Here is an 18,569-nt window from a genome sequence, read left to right as displayed (position 1 = left end):
CCAGCGCGTCGCCACCCGGCGCCGCCCCAAACCTCACCCAGGCGGGAAGGGAGCGGCACATCGAGCCGCATCTCCCCCCAAACCGCGCCCGCGACGAGAGGAGCTCCTGCATCCCGCCGGTGCCGCCTCACCCTCCCCCGGTCGCCGCCCTCCGGTGCCGCGCCAAGGAAAGGGTAAACCTCCCCCCATCCCGCGATCCCGCCTTGATTTCTAAGGGTACTTGGTCTAAGCGTGGAAACCCTAGGTTAATCAATTAGTTGACGGAGGGGGATTGGCTTGAGGGTTTTGATGCGTGGATGAATCTCGAATAGGAATGATGCGGTGCTGGCGTGTGAGTCTAGCAAATCGAGGGTAGCATGGTAACCAAGTTCGCAATCAGATTTTGTTGATTCGGACAGTCTTGTTACTGAACAAGAGAATGATGCTCCTGTTCATGTGGTGGATGAGAGGGCGATGTATGCTTTGTTAGGCATCCTAAATTCTCCCCTAGTCCCAGCGCGAACGAATTTGTCGGTTTAGATCCACCGCCACCTGGGTGGGGCTTGCGCATAACTTGTTGTTCTATAACTGTGTGGTTGGTAGCAACCACAATTAGGGATCAGTTGCGTGGTTCATTGCCAATGCGATTCTGGACTTAAGAATGGTGACCTGAAATTCTCTGGAACAAAATATTTGTTTTTAACCCTAACTGGAACAAATATTATCCTTTTGTTGGTGTATACGTACATAAAAAAAAGAGAGTCAGTGTTTCACTTCTGCTGGCAAGTTTGTGCCAATGCATTATAAATTGACTATCAAGTGCAATAGAAATAATTCTCGCTAAATCAAATTAAAACATGCTTATTTCACCCTCCGTAAAGAAATATAAGAGCGTTTAGATCACTTCTTTCATCGGGTAAGTAAGGGGAATAAGCAAGAACGGTGGAAAGCTTAAGGAAGTGCTAGCTCCTTTGCTGCGAATGGGTGGAATCGGTATCCCCAAAAGGTTGTTCTCTTAAAACCTCTGGCAAGGGGGTGTGGAAGAGTTCAAGTCTATCCCTTTGGTTAAGCTACTGTTGTTATACATCTCTACTATTATGGGCCGCCACTACTTTAGTGATCTAAACACTCTTATATTTCTGTACAGAGGGAATACCATTTGGATTATGTCCGATACTCACCAATTTCCTTATCTGAAACACATCTTGTATTTTCCCTTTATCAAATTGAAAAGAGTTATTGTAAATTAAATTCTATGGATTCGATAACCGGTTCCACAGTTTATTACCTGCAGGAAAGGTGGAAGTTTCCTAGGGCTAGATCAATATTGAACCTCGTAGCTGCTACTGCTGACGAATATCAGAGAATCATGAAAGCTCCTCAGCAGAACTGTAAACCAACTGATACAGAAGCAAAGGTCAAACTTGGTGGTAATAAGATGCATTGCCTGAAGCCAGGCAAATATACCCACAAATCACCAGGTGATGCCTTAGTGCCCTATTCTTAATTTCGTTCTACATTTGTACTGAACTTCATGCCAGGCTAATCAACAAACTGAAGCAGAAAAATAAGTGCTTGTTAGCAGTACATTTGAACTGTAACGAGCATTTGTCCCTGTCAGGTTCTTAACCATATTACTTTTCAGGCAATGTTGGGGCTAAATGTAGAAAAGGAGATGGTCAATCGTTTACTGGCAGTAAGGTTGCATTGGAGGGTGGTAGCTTTATGGAAGTACCATTTATCAATTTAACAAACTTGTCTGCTCAACCACCAAATTATTCTGGAAAGATGAAGCTTCAGTTTTTCCCAATAGATGAGGCGACTCAAAAGGTTCTACAGCAGGTGATTATCTCATTTTTTGCAAGAGAGATTCATATAAGTACTGCATCTGATGGTTCTTTAAAGCTCACATTTCTTGTCTTCTTTTGGTTTATCCCACCACTTATGTAACAGGAGAAGCACAATCCTTACCTGGAGTTGACTTTGGCTCCGCGAAAGAAGGTGTCCTCTATTGTGCAACATCTGAACACAAAATGGGGTCGTTCTAGTTGTGCAAAAGGCGATCTCATGCTCTTCCCATACAGTGCTACACCAGATAGCATAGCCAGCAGTAAAAAATGGACTCTTCATGATTCTTGCACTGCTGCTGATGTTTATGTTGCTGTTGGCAGCCCTTCAACATTCCGTTTAAGGTTCAATTTCTTACCCAGAAATGGTCACCTTTATTGTGATATACATATATAAATGGCTTTTTTTTAATACCCACTAGATTAATTTAAGGTACTTTCAGATAATCATGATTTTGTATTTATTAACAGCATTTCATAGAAGAAATTAGCAATGATGGTTCAGCTTTGGAAGACTTGTCGTGCCAAACAGCATGCTATAGAAATCAAGGGAATACAAAAAAAAAACTAATTATCTTTTGCTTACTTTAGGTATGGTTGGTTCAAGCCTAATTTGAAGCAACAAATCAGCGAATTATCCTTGGCACCAGTGCACTCTGCAGAAAAGACTTTGGGCGACAAACCTTCAGATCCTTTTGAGTTTCCAAGTAAATTTACCAGTCCATCCGTTGAGTGCAACACAGAACAGGCTGTGGCGGTGAGTATGCAATTTCATGTTTTTAATGGCAACAATGATGTCATTTGTACTTGAGAAGACTTTGACCCTCTTTGTATGTTTCCAAATTTATATAGGATAACCAAAGCAAAGTGACACCGCTTTCATGGATTGACAGCATATCCAATATCAGTTTTGGAGCACTGCTATCGCAAGCTGTGCCCTCTCAAGACAGCAAACAACTGCCTTTGCAAAATAGCTCGATTTTCCAGCAGCAGATTCCTGCCACGTGCGATTCATTCGATGCTGCTATTGCTTCCTTGATTGCTCGCCAGCAAACAAGTAGCCAGCCGAAGGTGTCAAATCCATCCCCTTGGGAAGCAGATGAAACCTGTCATGCATTCCCTCCTCCCCGGAATCAAAATTTGGCCAGGATGCCCTCTTCTGCTCCTGGCAACAGTAGTGCTATTACCTCAACTATCCTTGGTGCAATTGCTGAATCCGGTACAGATGGCGACCACCAACACTGGCTACCAGGTAGCTGCTGATGTTCCCTTTGCTCTACTAGTGCTGTGTTTTCCACCCAACACGGAGGGTATGTGTTGCACTGTCGCTTATCAGCAGCCTTTTCCTTGTGCAGCGCTCTACCGAAGGCAGGAGAGAGGAACCAAGGCCCCCTCAGATACTACCAGGCTTGGGAAATAATGATAATGTGAATCCTGATGTGTCGTCGATGGTACCATTTAGATTTAGGGCCTTATAACAGACAAACATCGATATCTTTGAGATGCTTTGCTTTGCTTTGCTTTCTCTTCCACGTAATTGTTGATAGGGTTCTTATATTTCAGCCTGAATCCACCGGCGATGGGGCATTTTACGACGCTAGGCTGTTGAGTGGAACTGACAGTTTAGGGCTAAGCGGCTTGCTTAGCAAACAGCTTGGATGCGGTCCCGAAGTTATGTGTTTCGTAAGGCTCGGAAATTTTACATGGAAGACCTGAAGCTATATATAGATCCTGTAAAGATAGATCATCATTTGGGTTTCCTGCTGCTTCGGTCGGAATTGATTACTTTGGGCTTACTGAAGCCGATTGTGTAGATAGATAATCAGTTAACGACACGTGTTAGTCGCATAAACTACTTTTTTCTTTCTTACTGGCCGCCACTTGTGATTTTCGAATTTGTCTATGATCTGCTTGGCTACTCGCCATTTTCTCTGCATCCTGTATGCATTCCACCGAATGTTTGGCAAATGTTTGAAACTTTGGCTTCAATATTTGTATGTAAAACCGAGTCATCGCAATTTTGCAGAGGACGGGCTAATGCCATCCCTGCGCCCAACTTTTCTTATACTGTAGCTGTGGCAATCCAGATTTAATACCGATCACGAGAGTATGTTTTTTTTTTCTCTAGCTAAATACTGTAGTAACTAATGTAGTAAAAATCATCTTATACCACGAGCATTCTAGCATCTCTACTTGGGGACGACAAACCGATCGAAGTGAAGGGGGGAATAAACCATGAGATGAAATAAACCAAAACTCGCACCGGAAAATATAACGAAAACCAGCTTTAAATCTGTAAACTTTTTGGCGGGCAGAGCTCGTATCCCATACATTTTTTTTTCATCACATTATCCTTTTTGATTCCCAAACTTTTCAATTCTAACTCATCTTCACAATTGTAACTGAATATGAACTTTTATTCTTTTTTGTGTTTGCACCATATGTATTTTTTTAAAACACAAGCTTTGGGTCAAGAAATGTTTTTTTTTTACCAACTTGCAAGAGATGATGGATGGGGAGCAAGGTTTCTTTGAGAGAAAAGGCCGTGATGTTGCCGTGTGGTGTGGAGCCCAGAGAAGCCCGGTCCAATAACCCAACCGATAGCCCAGCCTATAAACACGCAACCCTCAGTCCCCACCCCTCCTCTCTCCCCAAACCCTCGCCCCTCCCCTCCTCCTCCCCGCCGCCGCCGCCGCCGCCACCTCCTCTCCCCTCGCCCCAACCCCCATCACCGGCGAAGATGAAGACGATCCTGGCGTCGGAGACGATGGAGATCCCGGAGGAGGTGACCGTCAAGGTGTCCGCGAAGATGATCTCGGTGACGGGGCCGCGGGGCACGCTGACCCGCAACTTCAAGCACCTCAACCTCGACTTCCAGCTGCAGGAGGGCGGGCGCAAGCTCAAGGTGGACGCCTGGTTCGGCACCCGCAAGACCATGGCCGCCATCCGCACCGCCATCTCCCACGTCCAGAACCTCATCACCGGCGTCACCAAGGGCTTCCGCTACAAGATGCGGTTCGTGTACGCCCACTTCCCCATCAACGCCTCCATCACCGCCGCCAACCGCGGCATCGAGATCAGGAACTTCCTCGGCGAGAAGAAGGTAGCCGCTTTGTTTGACCTCTCTTGTTGTTGTTGCCGCCGCCCGCCGCGGTTGATGTGCGGATTTGGTTTCGTGGATCTGCTTGCGTGTGGTTGATGGATTTGGCGGCTGTGGTTTGGTTGCAGGTGAGGAAGGTGGACATGCTCGACGGGGTCACCATCTTGCGGTCCGAGAAGGTCAAGGATGAGATCGTCCTCGACGGCAACGACATCGAGCTCGTCTCCCGCTCCGCCGCCCTCATCAACCAGGTGAATCTAACAAACAGGATCCAGACACTTCCTTTTTGCTCATGTGCATAATGATTTTGCCTGAATAATTTGGTTGATGTGATGCAAATGACCATGGATCATGTTTGCTTATGCTCCTTGGTGATACTAGTATGATAGATGTGCGTTGAAATCATTGCAGTTTTATTTAGATGTTGGATGTCTACTGTTCTTTGTTTGCGATGCATATATGTCCGCTTGTGCTGTTCAGCATGATGCAAACAGGGCAACTTGTGCTGTTTTGCTGCTTGTTGAGCGTTGTGCTGCATGTTTAGGCGCTAATGCCCAACCCATTATGTATCATCTCTATTCACAGCAGCCATCTTGTGGAGTTTCAACTGTTAATTAGGATGTTCGTAGTTAAATCATGCAAGCTCATGTGTTTTTAATGAACAATGATAATCTTCCCAAATGCTATGCATCCAGTAGCAGCAGTTGAAAATGTCTAGTCGGAAGTTTCATCTGTTTGATTTTGGTATAAACATGGTGGAAATGGACTAACCTGAGTCCGACATGTGCTTACTGGCCCAGTTCATTAGTTAGGGTTTCTTTTGGTAGTGCATGGATTTTACCGATTGTTTCATGTTATCATAATAACCAAAATGATGTTTGCTGTGTGCAAGGTGATTGTATGTCTTGTTAACAGTTTCTATGTGCAACAAGGGCTTTCCCGTCCATTTTGGTTCCTGTAGCAGTGCATTTGTTCTGTTTCACTCGAATTATTCAAGTTATTATGATCATTGGATGGATGCTGAGACATGCACTGCTATTCCACAGTTATTTGCACTGATCTATTCATCTGACTTGAACAACACATATGCCGTGCATCGCAGTTTCCTGTTGATTTCAGTCCTCTACTCAGACCACTAACACCAGTCTTCCTCTCCTTTGCTGTCATGCAGAAATGCCACGTCAAGAACAAGGATATCAGGAAGTTCTTGGACGGTATCTACGTCAGCGACAAGGGCGCCATCAAGGAGGAGTAGAGTGCGAAAAACCGTCCCACCAGAAGCCGTGTTTCTGCCTGCCGTGTTTCATCGTCTTTGTGTCGTCGTTGTCGTGATTTTGAACTCTCTCTAGACTGAATTTTGTAGTGGAGTTAATTGTTAGGGATGTGCCATGGAACATGTTATCTTTATTATCCTGCATATTGTCGCCGCGAGAATCGGTACGACGCTTATCTACCCCTATAAAGGCTGAAGACTCGGAAGTATTTGAGGTTAAAACAGGACATGAATGGGCTCTACCGTTAAATGATTTGGTTATGCATCTACATTGCATGCCTCGTCTTCTTTAGCTGTTCTAAGAGTTGTTTGCTGCCCAGGCAGGAATCAGCTGGATGATTTTGTTCGAGAATGCCATTTTATCCAAAATGTGTTGCATTCGTTATATACCCAGACTACATCCAAGTCTGGAGGCTGTTTTTCAACGATTCCTGATCCAGGAGTTGATGGGCAAATGGAATAATGCACGGCATCTTGAGAGGCTGGTTGAATATTTCCGTTTTTTCTTTTTGGAGTCTGAACACCTTAAGATGCCTACTACTACTAGTATTTCACATTGACATAGTAGGCAATGGCTGTTGCACCGAACAAGTAGACAAAACCGCCGGCTAGGGAGGGCATCTTTAGTTGCTTGGCGTCCCAAACAAAATCGCCCGAAGACCACTGATTCGTATTTTCGCGTCGACTGGCTGGTAAAATTCGTAGGTGTGCTCTACGCGTCAAGGAAAAAGGATAATAATAATAATAAAGAAAGAAAGAGAAAGGGAGAAAAAACTCCCAAAATATAATTTAATAGTAAATAAATAAATAAGTGGACGGTTACTTGGTCACCATCGAGCTCGAAGCAGAGCCACGCAACTCCACACGACTCCCCCCTCCTCCGCGCTCTCGCCGTCGCGCCGCCATGCTCCAGCCCCGAAGCCGCGCCCCCGCACGCCTCCTCCTCTCTTCTCCCGCGGCCTCCCCCCTGCCTGCTCCTCCCCACCGCCCCGTCCCCGCAGCGGCGACCGCCGTCTCCCCGAACCCTAGCCTCGCCGCCGCGGAGGAGTACCGCCTCGTCGACCTCGCCAGGCCGCAAGACCTCAAGGCCCACGCCGTCCTCGGCCTCGCCCTCTCCACCGGCGGCGCCCCTTCCTCCGCCCCTGCAGCGCGGCAGCAGTAGACAGCCAGGTAAAACCGTATGCGCGGGGCGGGATCAGTGTATTTTCATTCAGTCTTTCTGTCGCATGGCATGAATTTGAGGCCGTTTTGGTTGTTCGAATGACTAATCTCTTGTGTATTAATCTTTTTGTTAAGAGCAAGAAATTTGCCGTGGCCAATTCGTCGTTAAGACAAGATTTTCTTGCAGTTAGGATTTGGCTGTATCCTTAATCAACTCTTGGCTAGCTGCGAATGTGATAGAACAATAGTCGCTCTGCTTACCGACTATCACTAGCCACTCTCAAGATCCTCATGGTCTCTCACATGCTAAGATGGTTGAAACTTGGATCTAGTCAAGTAGTACGGACACATTAGTTAGCTCAGTCTGCACTGTGACTTTATATGAGATGCCAGCCCCCTTTGCAAGTTTGATTGAATTGTTGTCCACCATCACAGTTCAGAGATGGAGTGCAGATTTACAGGTAGCTGTGGAGTGCCTATAAGTGAACGCCATGCTGACATTCAGCTTTTTCTTTTGGGCCTTTTTGTAGGTACAAGAAGTGGGAAACAAGTGCTCAAATGGGGGCATCTCTCAGCTTCCCCAGCAACGGGAAGCAAACTTTGGAGCACAAGGAAGCGTCGAAATCAGGTTCCTCGAAGAAGCTTCGCCCTGGTCATTACCACCCGAGGCTGATTCCTGACCTCCCGGATGAGATCTCCCTGCAAATCCTCGCGAGGATGCCAAGGGTGTGGTATCTTAGCAGCAAGAGGGTTTCACGGAGCTGGAAGGCCACCATCACTGGCATGGAGTTGTATCGCGTGAGGAAGGAGCTTGGTGTGGATGAAGAATGGATTTACATACTGACCAAGGCGGCCAATGGCAAGCTGTCATGGCACGCTTTTGATCCGCTTTGCAGCCGATGGCAGAGACTGCCGCTCATGCCTGTGGTTGCTCGTGGGGGAAGCCGTTTAGGGGGTTTGGTGAGTGCTGGGATTAGGATCTCTGGTGTCATTAGAGGCTTGCTTGGCCAAGAGGATTGGTTAGACAAGATTCCCTTCTGTGCTTGCGCTGTTGGAACGGTCGATGGATGCCTCTATGTTCTGGGTGGGTTCTATAGAGCCACAGCAATCAAAAGCGTGTGGAAGTATGATCCAGCTGTAAATCTGTGGCAGGAAGTAAACTCGATGAGCACCGCGCGAGCGTTTGGCAGGACTGGCCTGTTGAACAACAAGCTGTACGTTGTTGGCGGTGTCATCAGGGAAGAAACTGGATTGGCTCCGCTTCAATCTGCTGAAGTGTTTGACCCAGCCACAGGAATCTGGGCAGATGTGCCAAGCATGCCCTTCTCTAAAGCACAAACTCTGCCGACTGCATTCCTGGCAGACTTACTGAAGCCGGTTGCTACAGGAATAGTCTCATTTGGAGGCAAGCTGTATGTGCCTCAGAGCCTATATTCCTGGCCATTCTTTGTTGATGTTGGCGGGGAGGTGTTCGATCCTGCGACGGACTCATGGTCAGACATGCCTGTAGGCCTGAGCGAGGGTTGGCCTGGGAGGCAAGCCGGGACAAAATTAAGTGCTGTTGTGGATGGGGACCTATATGCTTTGGAGCCCCCAACTTGTTCTGATAGTGGCAAGATAAAGATGTACGATCCCAACGAGGATACATGGAAGGCTGTTGTTAGCCAGGTGCCTGTTGGTGACTTTGCAGAGTCAAAGTGTCCGTACTTGCTTGCGGGGCTTCTTGGGAAGCTCCATTTGGTCATCAAGGATGCAAATAGCATGATCAGCATCCTGCAAACGGACGCTCTAAAGCCTATGGATGCAACTGGCTCGACATGCCAAAACCCAGATGTCTCTTGGGAGCAAGACGTCGATATTTGGAGAATGGTTGGCTCAAAGAAATTTGCGGCTGCCGAACTTGTTAGCTGCCAGGCGCTCAGCATATGAAGTTTGGAGAAACCATACATACATTCTGCTCTGCTGTACGTACCCTGTGAATCATTGTGCCTTTTGTAAAGTAGACTTTCTATCATACATCTGATGAAGCCATGATGAACTTGTTGGGTTCACCTCAACAGCACATGTGAATGTGGATTAGAATGTAATCTTGCCAGCAGTGTACACACGATCTGTGTTTAAACCATATATGTAAGTAAATGTTTAGTTCTGTCTACACCTATATATAATAATTTCACATTAGAGGGAGAAAGTCATTGCTTTGACCATCTGAACATCATGCAGCCTGCTGCTATTTTGGCATATTTTTTGTTCTGGTCTCTTGATGGAAAGTAATCTGTTCTGGTTCTGAAATCATCATTATGAGCTGCATGCATATGTATCTGTTTTCTGAACTTGTTGGGCTCACCTTAACAGCACATCTGACTGAATGATATGGATTGGAAATGTAATCTTGCCAGCAATGTACACACGCAATCTGTGTGTGTTTACTCCAAATATGTAAGCAAATGTTTGGTTCTACTCCGTATATAACTTGGCATAAGATTGAAAAATCATTGCTTTGGTTCAATATATCACCATGAAAGATAGTTTGTTACAGGTTTTGACTATGCATGTCTTGACACATTTGGGTCTGAATTCCTGAATTTGTTGGACTTTACTTGGTTGGGTGGTGGTAGGACGGAACTTAATTCCATACTATGCTTCCAGTTCTCTGTTCGACCAGATTTGTGCAAGATTTATTTGTGCTGATTGGCAGTTAGTGTTTGCAGATTTCTTTGGTCCAGCAGTAGGCCTTCATGTTCTATCTTCCACTGAGATAATTAATTTTTTGGTCATGTTTAGGAATGTTTGTAAATAGCATGATTGCTGCTTAACTGCTATGTGTTTGTTTTCTCTGAACTTGAGACAGGTTTGAGTTGACGCTGACTGAGTTACAGTACCCGGTAAATAATTTCTGAGGCAAAAGAATGCGCTTTTGTCAATAATAACGCTTACAATTATTTGGGAACGTTTGCAGGTCTTGAGGCATGTGTGTTTGGTTGGAAGATACACTGAAGAAATTGGACCGTATACTTGCTGTGACATCACACTGGCAGGACTTTCTGAACGGAGTATGTACGAACATGATCTATATGCAGAACAGGAAGCTTAAGCTGTAGACTGGCAATTTCGACCAGTATGGCCCAACACTATCTGAACTGGAAGAGAAGCAACAAATGAAGCAGTACAGTTGGGAACTTGGGGTTCCTCTGGTCCCCCAAGCCGGCACGGCAGGCTTAGAGCAAAGAGAAAACGCTTGCCTTGCCAAGATGGAGCGAGGCGGTCTCACAGAGAAGGTCGCAAGGTACTGACATTCCACTTCACCAACGTCGGCAACCTCCCGCCGCCTGTACTATTTTACACACTGATATATGCAGTACATTATAATGTCACGTATTTTATCTATCTATCTTTAAAGTGGGACCATATTATATGAGATGGTAGAAATCAATCAGTAGGGGAAAGTGTAGAACCATATTTAGGAGGCTAAAATTGAAAACAGTAACCAGTAACTAGAAGTGGTACTAAATTGAAAACAAACAGAATGAATCAAAGCTAGAATAAACCAGTAACCCTGCATTCCTGGGTCATGGATATGGCAGGAGATGTATGGGTGGGATGATAGATGTCTCACCTGATCATGTCACTCATACATGAAGAAGATGAAGAAGGCCGGCAATGCCAAGGCCAAGGCGCTTGTGTGCGGACGCAGCATCATCAAGATTCTCATGCACATCTATATTGTGTCCAACGCGTTGTCGACCGTTTCGTTTTGGAAACGAACCGAAGGATGCCTGGATGGGATGGATGTGAATCTTGATGGTGCCGCGCCCGCAAACACCCGCCATCAAGTAACCTACCCTACACTACACTGTAAGTAGCACTGGTAACACTAGAGCAGCAGACCTGCAGGGTGATGATCCAAACAGCCCTGGGAGTACAAGCAAGCACTGATGCAACTAGCTAGCCAGCCCCGTCCATCAGGAATACAACTAGCTAGCACCCATCCATCCATAAGGAATGGATGCAACCCAACCATCTCAATAGATTATGAAAGAGCTATCGCTAATCTCTCCCTCGGCTCTGGCTAAGTACTATATATAGGAGGAGTACTTAGTTAACTAGTGAACTGGAGCATGGTCACTATGTGGCCGGTGAGATTGGCAAACCGACCAGGTGACGTGGATGGGGCCCGCAAAACGAGCGTGGCACCTGGCCCTGTCTACCAGCAGAAATATTCTGTCTATTAGTTTACTTTTGATGAAAAAATATTAATATAATAATTTAATATCGAGAAGGTATTGGTTACACTTGACTAGTCTCTGCAATGCCTTGGACAACTGAAAGTAACCATACTGACTACTACGAACCTAGTTATGTCGGCAGGGGATACAATACACGTACTGAGTACTTGAAACGTCGTGCCATTTTATTTGTAAGTACATATATATATACACTTGTAGTACAGCATTTGGCGCTGTCCCAAAAATTCGGGTCTGCGACTGCACGGCATCCTACTGGTATTGCCGTTTTGGGGCTACTTGCGTGAGCTTAGCTTAATTTGGAAATGTCGGCGACTCCGTGCAGAGAGAGAATACATTGAAACCTTGGATACCACCACCGCCAACTGTATCCTGGCTAGCTTGGCTTGCTTTTCTTGGCATCACCTCTGCCTTGCCTTGGTGTTGCAAATAAAGTCATTTACATATCGGTTAGAGCCCGTTCATCCATGCACAAGCAGCAGTATGATTGTACTAGTACTAGCTTTTACATGTCTGAACACACGACTATACTGTATATGATTACAACTTCTTAGGGCCGGGGAACCTGGTGAAGATGCAACATGGCTGCTACTGCCTTCATTACCGTTTATCCACGAGTCGTCCATCGTCATTTCCAGCTTGACTTGTACAACCTGTGTCTGAAGTCACTTCCAAACATACTGTATTTCTGCAGTTGTCTTAGTATTCTGAAACATAAATTTAACTTGGATTTTATCCATGTTTCGCATAATTTGGTTTCCGCTGGATATTTTCTCACATCCACCATCAACTTAACCGCCGTGGAAATCACGGCATTCGCACGTGGCAGGCACTGTCGCCATCCATATCGGATAGGTACACGTTTACTTGACGCGCTAATCCATCCAAGGAAACCAAGATTAATCGAACCCTATATATTCACAGAATACCTTGTGGAAGCATGCTCATCGCAAAAAATCAAAAATGAGAATCTCAGACCAGTAAACCGATCCACATCAACGCAGAATATCTCTGTCTGGTTCTGGTTGAAAGGTAAGCTAGGATAAGGCATGGGGATTTGAGTGAGATGCAAGTGTGTGGACGTGAGGCTGCTGTGTAAATGTGGTTTTAAACCCTTGGGTATTCAGCTAGCCGGGCACCATCCAACACTGCACTCGGACCAGAAAAGGCTGTCGTCCCATTGTTCGTTCTGTCCGGCGGTCCGGCCACAAACAACGGTACTTTCCTCTCTTCTCCATAGTACTATTGTATCACCGATCCAGCGGTATGCTTATTGGCTTATTTCAAATCAAGAGCGAGTGCTTACACAAAGTTAAGCTTATTGTGCTATATAAATGTCTATTATCCAGCTCTATACTTACGTAATTGTTAACCATCAGCCAAAGTTTGCATGAATCAAGGTCGAACATGACAAAATTAATACTCCCTCCGTTCAAAAATTACTCTCTTCGTTCGAAAAGAAGTGTTGTGGTTTTAGTTCAGAGGGAATACTACTCACTATGTTCCAATTCATTTGAAATTATAGTTTTGTCCTAATTCCTGTAACTCAGTGAACTCTTTGTACTCTTCTTATCTTATTAAAAAAGAAGCAACTATTTTATGTCCGTTTAAAAAAAGAAAAATGTTTGTATCTACAATATCACATATTAATTGGTGTTGTACATACATATTAATATATAAAAATGTATTGATATGATAAAGCTAATTAAACCAATTTAGTGTAGTACATATTGGTATGTTTTTCCTAGACTTGGTCAAACTCAAGAAAGTTTTTTATAAACCTTTTTTTTCGAAGAGAGGGTAAACCCCCGGCATGTGCATCAGTAAGTGCCCGTAAGCTTTCCTTCCACTGACTTAGCACCGTGCCTCCGTCGTACTATGCCATGATGTTTATATGTCATATTTTGCAGGCAACAATGGCCTCAATGCGTCCCCAGCGACCTGGAGAACTCACCATGCTCATATTTTTGACATTATTGCTGCTTTCTTATCAAAATCAATTGCTCAACGCTCCACGACGACACCACAGATGTGCTCTGGCTGCAAGCTTTCAGGCATGAGATCGTTTCTGATCCCTCTGGATGGTTGAGCTCTTGGAACTCCAGCTCCAGCCACTGCATGTGGCCGGGAGAGTAAAGTGCAGCTCAACACACCCAGGGCGCGTGGTGGCGCTCCAACTCTCTGGCCTAAACTTGGGTGGCCAAATCAGCTCCTCCATTCGGAACTTGACGTTCCTCACAACTCCCAACCTCTCCATAAATGGTTTCTCTGGCCAGTTACTCCCCATGGACCATCAGTAGACCTATCTAAAAACTTTCTAGTTGGTGAAATTCCTGCAAAAGTAGCCCTCCTCTCCAACCTCTCTGTTTTACGTCTTTCTTGGAATAATCTCGCAGGAACAATCCCGCCTATCCTTGGCAACACCACCAACATGCAAAGACTTGGCCTTGCGTACAACAATCTAACTGGACATATTCCTGATGAGCTTGGGAAACTGACAAATATGTGGAGGTTGAACCTAGGAGGAAATATGTTGTCAGGTGGATTTCCATGGTGTCTCTTTAATCTTTCTAAATCTCTTCAAATATTAATTAGGCTTGGAGTCAAATATGCTAAACAATATACTACCACCTAGCATAGGCGACGACCTACCGAATCTCCAAGAGCTTTACTTGAATAACAACATGTTTGAAGGTCAAATACCGGCTTCACTAGGAAATGCTTCACGGCTGAAAAGGTTAGAATTAGGAACCAACTATTTAACTGGCGAAATTACCAGCTCTTTAGGGAAACTTTCAAACCTTTATTATTTAAACCTTCAGCAAAACAATCTTGAAGCTGTTGACAAACAAAGCTGGGAATTCTTCAATGGGTTAACAAACTGTACTAGTCTTGAAGTGCTGGCATTGGCTGACAATCAGCTACAGGGAGGCATACCCAATACGATAGGTAACTTCTCTAGTAGCCTCACTGAAATATATCTTAGCGGAAACAAGCTTTCAGGCATCGTTCTGTCAAGTGTAGGGAACCTTGGTAGCTTATATTTTCTAGGACTTGAATATAACAATTTAACGGGTATGATTGAAGAATGGACTGGGAAGCTAACAAAGTTACAAGGTCTTAACCTCCAAGTGAACTGCTTCATTGGGTCGTTGCCATCATCCCTTGGCCAGCTTACTCAGTTGACAGAGCTCAATCTAGCAAACAATAAATTTGAAGGCCCTATACCACCCACCTTAGGGAACTTGCAACAACTCTCGCTTTTGAACCTTAGTCAGAACAACCTTAAGGGTAACATACCTATTCAGGTTGGGGGCCTTAGAGCATCTCCAGCTGTTGGCTCCCCAGGGGGCTCGTAAAACCGCCGCCTGCGGGCGATCGGATTCCCAGCTGCCGGCCCCAGGGTCGCCCCCAGACGCCTTATTTAAAGTTTTGAACAAAGATTCAACTAAAATTCAGTCAAAGGGACAAAGATTCGGCTAAAATTCGGCAACCATGACATTACTTAGGCGACTTAAATAGTTTTTTAATAACAAAGTTAAATACTTAAAAAAACAAAGGCCGCAACTACAGGTTGAAGAACGCGCTGAGTGCGGCGAAGTTGCCGCCGCCGCCGTTGTCCTCGTCGTCCTTCTCCTCCTTCACGTGGCGCTGGCGCTCCAGCTCCGTCTGCGCCCAGTCTTCGCGCGCCCACTTCAAGGCCGCCGCATCGTCGAGCCCCGGCTCCGTCTTCACTCCGGCGAGCCCTGGCTCCGTCTTCACGGCGGCGAGCCCCGGCTCCGTCTTCGGCTTGACGACGCGGGGAGGAGCCGAGGAGGAGGCGCGCCCGCCCTCGTTGATGACGATGCCGTCGCTGCGGGTGCGCCGGCCGAGCGACGTCTTCGCGGGCTCGGCCTTGACGCTGAACAGCGCCGGCGACCCGGAGGAGTGGGAGGAGGAGCGGGAGGAGGAAGAAGAGGACGCCGTCCTCCTTGGCATCCATTGGTCGGCGCTCCGGCGCAGGACCGGGGCGGCAAGGTACGTCACGGCGGCAAGGCTCGTTGCCGCCCTCGAGGTGCTGGAGGACGGCGTGGAGCCTGCGGCCGGGGGCGCCCTACCATAGGCGGCGGCCGTCGATGTTCTTCATCCTCCGCACGACCGACGCGTTGTTGGTGGAGGCCGGCCGCTACGCCTGCCGGTGTTCGAAGTATGCCGCCCACGCCTGGTGGTTGCCGGCGGCGTACTCCGAGAGGGCCCGCTGCTCCTCCGGCAGCGACGCCCGCACGCGCTCGACCTCGTCGGCGAAGTGGTCGGGGCGCTTGGTGACGTCGGGCAGCGTGGAGACGGGGACGCCCCCAGCGCTGAGCCTCCACCGCCCCGGTGCGCGCATGCCGGGAGGCGCCGGGATGTTCGCTTCGTACAGGAGGTAGGCCTCCTACTCGTGCAGCGAGCGGCGGGCGAAGCCATTGGCCGCTGGCCCATCGCCGCGGAACCTCTCGCCCATCGTCGCGGCTGTGAATGGGACGAGTGGAAGAGGAGAGAGGTCGGCAGCGGCGGTGGCTGTGCACGGGGAGAGAGGGGGCTGCGGGCGGGTGCGGCCACCGGCGAGGGAGGCGCTGCTTTATATAGCGACCGGGGGGCGGTGTCGTGTGTACGCGTGGCGGGAGGGGGCGTGTCACCGCACCGCACCGCCCGTGAGGAATCAATGGAAGGCTTGTTGGGGAACGTAGTAATTTCAAAAAATTTCCTACGCACACGCAAGATCATGGTGATGCATAGCAACGAGAGGGGAGAGTGTTGTCCACGTACCCTCGTAGACCGAAAGCGGAAGCGTTATAACAACGTGGTTGATGCATAGCAACGAGAGGGGAGAGTGTTGTCCACGTACCCTCGTAGACCGAAAGCGGAAGCGTTATGACAACGTGGTTGATGTAGTCGCACGTCTTCATGATCGACCGATCCTAGTACCGAACGTACAACACCTCCGCGATCTGCACACATTCAGCTCGGCGACGTCCCACGAACTCACGATCCAGTAGAGCTTCGAGGGAGAGCTTCGTCAGCACGACGGCGTGATGACGGTGATGATGAAGTTACCGGCGTAGGGCTTTGCCTAAGCACTACGACGATATGACCGAGGTGGATTATGGTGGAGGGGGCACCGCACACGGCTAAGAGATCAATGATCAACTTGTGTGTTTATGGGGTGCCCCCTTCCCCCGTATATAAGGAGTGGAGGAGGGGGGAGGGCCGGCCTCTCTATGGCGCGCCCTGGAGGAGTCCTACTCCCACTGGGAGTAGGATTCCCCCTTCCCTAGTTGGACTAGGAGAGAAGGAAGGGGGAGAAAGGGAGGAAGGAAAGGGGGGCGCGGCCTGCCCTGGCCTCCTCTCTCTCTCTCTCTCTCCACTATGGCCCAATAAGGCCCATATACTTACCGGGGGGGGGGGGGGGGTTCTCCAGTAACCTCCCGGTACTCCGGTAAATTCCCGAATTCACCTGGAACTATTCCGATGTCCAAATATAGGATTCCAATATATCGATCTTTATGTCTCGACAATTTCGAGACTCCTCGTCATGTCCGTGATCATATCTGGGACTTTCGAACTACCTTCGGTACATCAAAACACATAAACTCATAATACCGATCGTCACCGAACGTTAAGCGTGCGGACCCTACGGGTTCGAGAACTATGTAGACATGACCGAGACTCATCTCCGGTCAATAACCAATAGCCGAACCTGGATGCTCATATTGGTTCCTACATATTCTACGAAGATCTTTATCGGTCAAACCGCATAACAACATACGTTGTTCCCTTTGTCATTGGTATATTACTTGCCCGAGATTCAATCGTCGGTATCTCAATACCTAGTTCAATCTCATTACCGGCAAGTCTCTTTACTCGTTCCGTAATACATCATCCCGCAACTAACTCATTAGTTGCATTGCTTGCAAGGCTTATAGTGATGTGCATTACCGAGAGGGCCCAGTGATACCTCTCCGACAATCGGAGTGACAAATCCTAATCTTGATCTATGCCAACTCAACAAGTACCATCGGAGACACCTGTAGAGCACCTTTATAATCACCCAGTTACGTTGTGACGTTTAGTAGCACACAAAGTGTTCCTCCAGTATTCGGGAGTTACATAATCTCATAGTCATAGGAACATGTATAAGTCATGAAGAAAGCAATAGCAACATACTAAACGATCAAATGCTAAGCTAACGAAATGGGTCAAGTCAATCACATCATTCTCCAATGATGTGATCCCGTTAATCAAATGACAACACATGTCTATAGCTAGGAAACATAACCATCTTTGATTCAACGAGCTAGTCAAGTTTAGCAGGGAGGTACTCATCTCTGTTTGTCTATGTATTCACATGTACTAAGTTTCCGGTTAATACAATTCTAGCATGAATAATAAACATTTATCATGATATAAGGAAATATAAATAACAACTTTATTATTGCCTCTAGGGCATATTTCCTTCAGTCTCCCACTTGCACTAGAGTCAATAATCTAGATTACACAGTAATGATTCTAACACCCATGGAGTCTTGGTGCTGATCATGTTTTGCTCGTGAGAGAGGCTTAGTCAATGGGTCTGCAACATTCAGATCCGTATGTATCTTGCAAATCTCTATGTCTCCCTCCTTAACTTGATCGCGGATGGAATTGAAGCGTCTCTTGATGTGCTTGGTTCTCTTGTGAAATCTGGATTCCTTTGCCAAGGCAATTGCACCAGTATTGTCACAAAAGATTTTCATTGGACCCGATGCACTAGGTATGACACCTAGATTGGATATGAACTCCTTCATCCGGACTCCTTCATTTGCTGCTTCCGAAGCAGCTATGTACTCCGCTTCACATGTAGATCCAGCCACGACGCTTTGTTTAGAACTGCACCAACTGACAGCTCCACCGTTCAATATAAACACGTATCGGATTTGTGACTGAGAGTCATCCGGATCAGTGTC

The 18,569-nt window shown here is 46.9% G+C and overlaps 2 protein-coding genes and 2 pseudogenes across 4 annotated transcripts; all 4 read left to right on the top strand.

Annotated features, from left to right (window-relative positions):
- Positions 1-204: 204 nt before the first annotated feature.
- Positions 205-3,762, top strand: LOC123165892 (TSL-kinase interacting protein 1-like; annotated as a pseudogene).
- A 708-nt stretch (positions 3,763-4,470) lies between these two features.
- On the top strand, positions 4,471-6,468 carry LOC123164708 (60S ribosomal protein L9). The gene is made up of 3 exons (XM_044582258.1): positions 4,471-4,929; positions 5,055-5,177; positions 6,098-6,468. Exons 1-3 carry the CDS (start codon positions 4,567-4,569, stop codon positions 6,179-6,181), a joined length of 570 nt encoding a protein of 189 aa, XP_044438193.1. The 5' UTR covers positions 4,471-4,566; the 3' UTR covers positions 6,182-6,468.
- Positions 6,469-7,039: 571 nt separating this feature from the next.
- On the top strand, positions 7,040-14,212 carry LOC123164835 (F-box/kelch-repeat protein At1g22040). 3 transcript variants are annotated; one of them, XR_006482654.1, is made up of 4 exons: positions 7,040-7,369; positions 7,891-9,324; positions 10,320-12,821; positions 13,515-14,212. XR_006482654.1 is itself a non-coding variant. In XM_044582429.1 (3 exons), the coding sequence occupies exon 2, from the start codon at positions 7,919-7,921 to the stop codon at positions 9,287-9,289; it is 1,371 nt and encodes a 456-aa protein (XP_044438364.1). In that variant the 5' UTR covers positions 7,040-7,369; positions 7,891-7,918; the 3' UTR covers positions 9,290-9,324; positions 10,320-14,212. The 3 variants fall into 3 exon arrangements, 2 of the variants coding, with proteins under 2 accessions (XP_044438364.1, XP_044438362.1); XM_044582429.1 differs by having other exon boundaries at positions 10,320-14,212; XM_044582427.1 differs by lacking the exons at positions 10,320-12,821; positions 13,515-14,212 and having other exon boundaries at positions 7,891-9,573.
- LOC123164834 (LRR receptor-like serine/threonine-protein kinase EFR) lies at positions 13,488-14,984 on the top strand (annotated as a pseudogene).
- Positions 14,985-18,569: the final 3,585 nt, after the last annotated feature.

This window comes from Triticum aestivum, chromosome 7D (genome assembly GCF_018294505.1).
Source record: "Triticum aestivum cultivar Chinese Spring chromosome 7D, IWGSC CS RefSeq v2.1, whole genome shotgun sequence".
Taxonomy (NCBI): domain Eukaryota; kingdom Viridiplantae; phylum Streptophyta; class Magnoliopsida; order Poales; family Poaceae; genus Triticum; species Triticum aestivum.
The sequence above is the reverse complement of the archived record's forward strand: the minus strand, read 5'-3'. Positions and strand labels throughout refer to the sequence as shown.

Coding starts and splice junctions, on each gene's coding strand:
- LOC123164835 (XM_044582429.1), top strand. CDS start 7,919: ATGGGGGCATCTCTCAGCTTCCCCAGCAACGGGAAGCAAACTTTGGAG.
- LOC123164708 (XM_044582258.1), top strand. CDS start 4,567: ATGAAGACGATCCTGGCGTCGGAGACGATGGAGATCCCGGAGGAGGTG. Junction 4,930..5,054: donor ACTTCCTCGGCGAGAAGAAG/GTAGCCGCTTTG, acceptor GTTTGGTTGCAG/GTGAGGAAGGTGGACATGCT. Junction 5,178..6,097: donor CCGCCGCCCTCATCAACCAG/GTGAATCTAACA, acceptor GCTGTCATGCAG/AAATGCCACGTCAAGAACAA.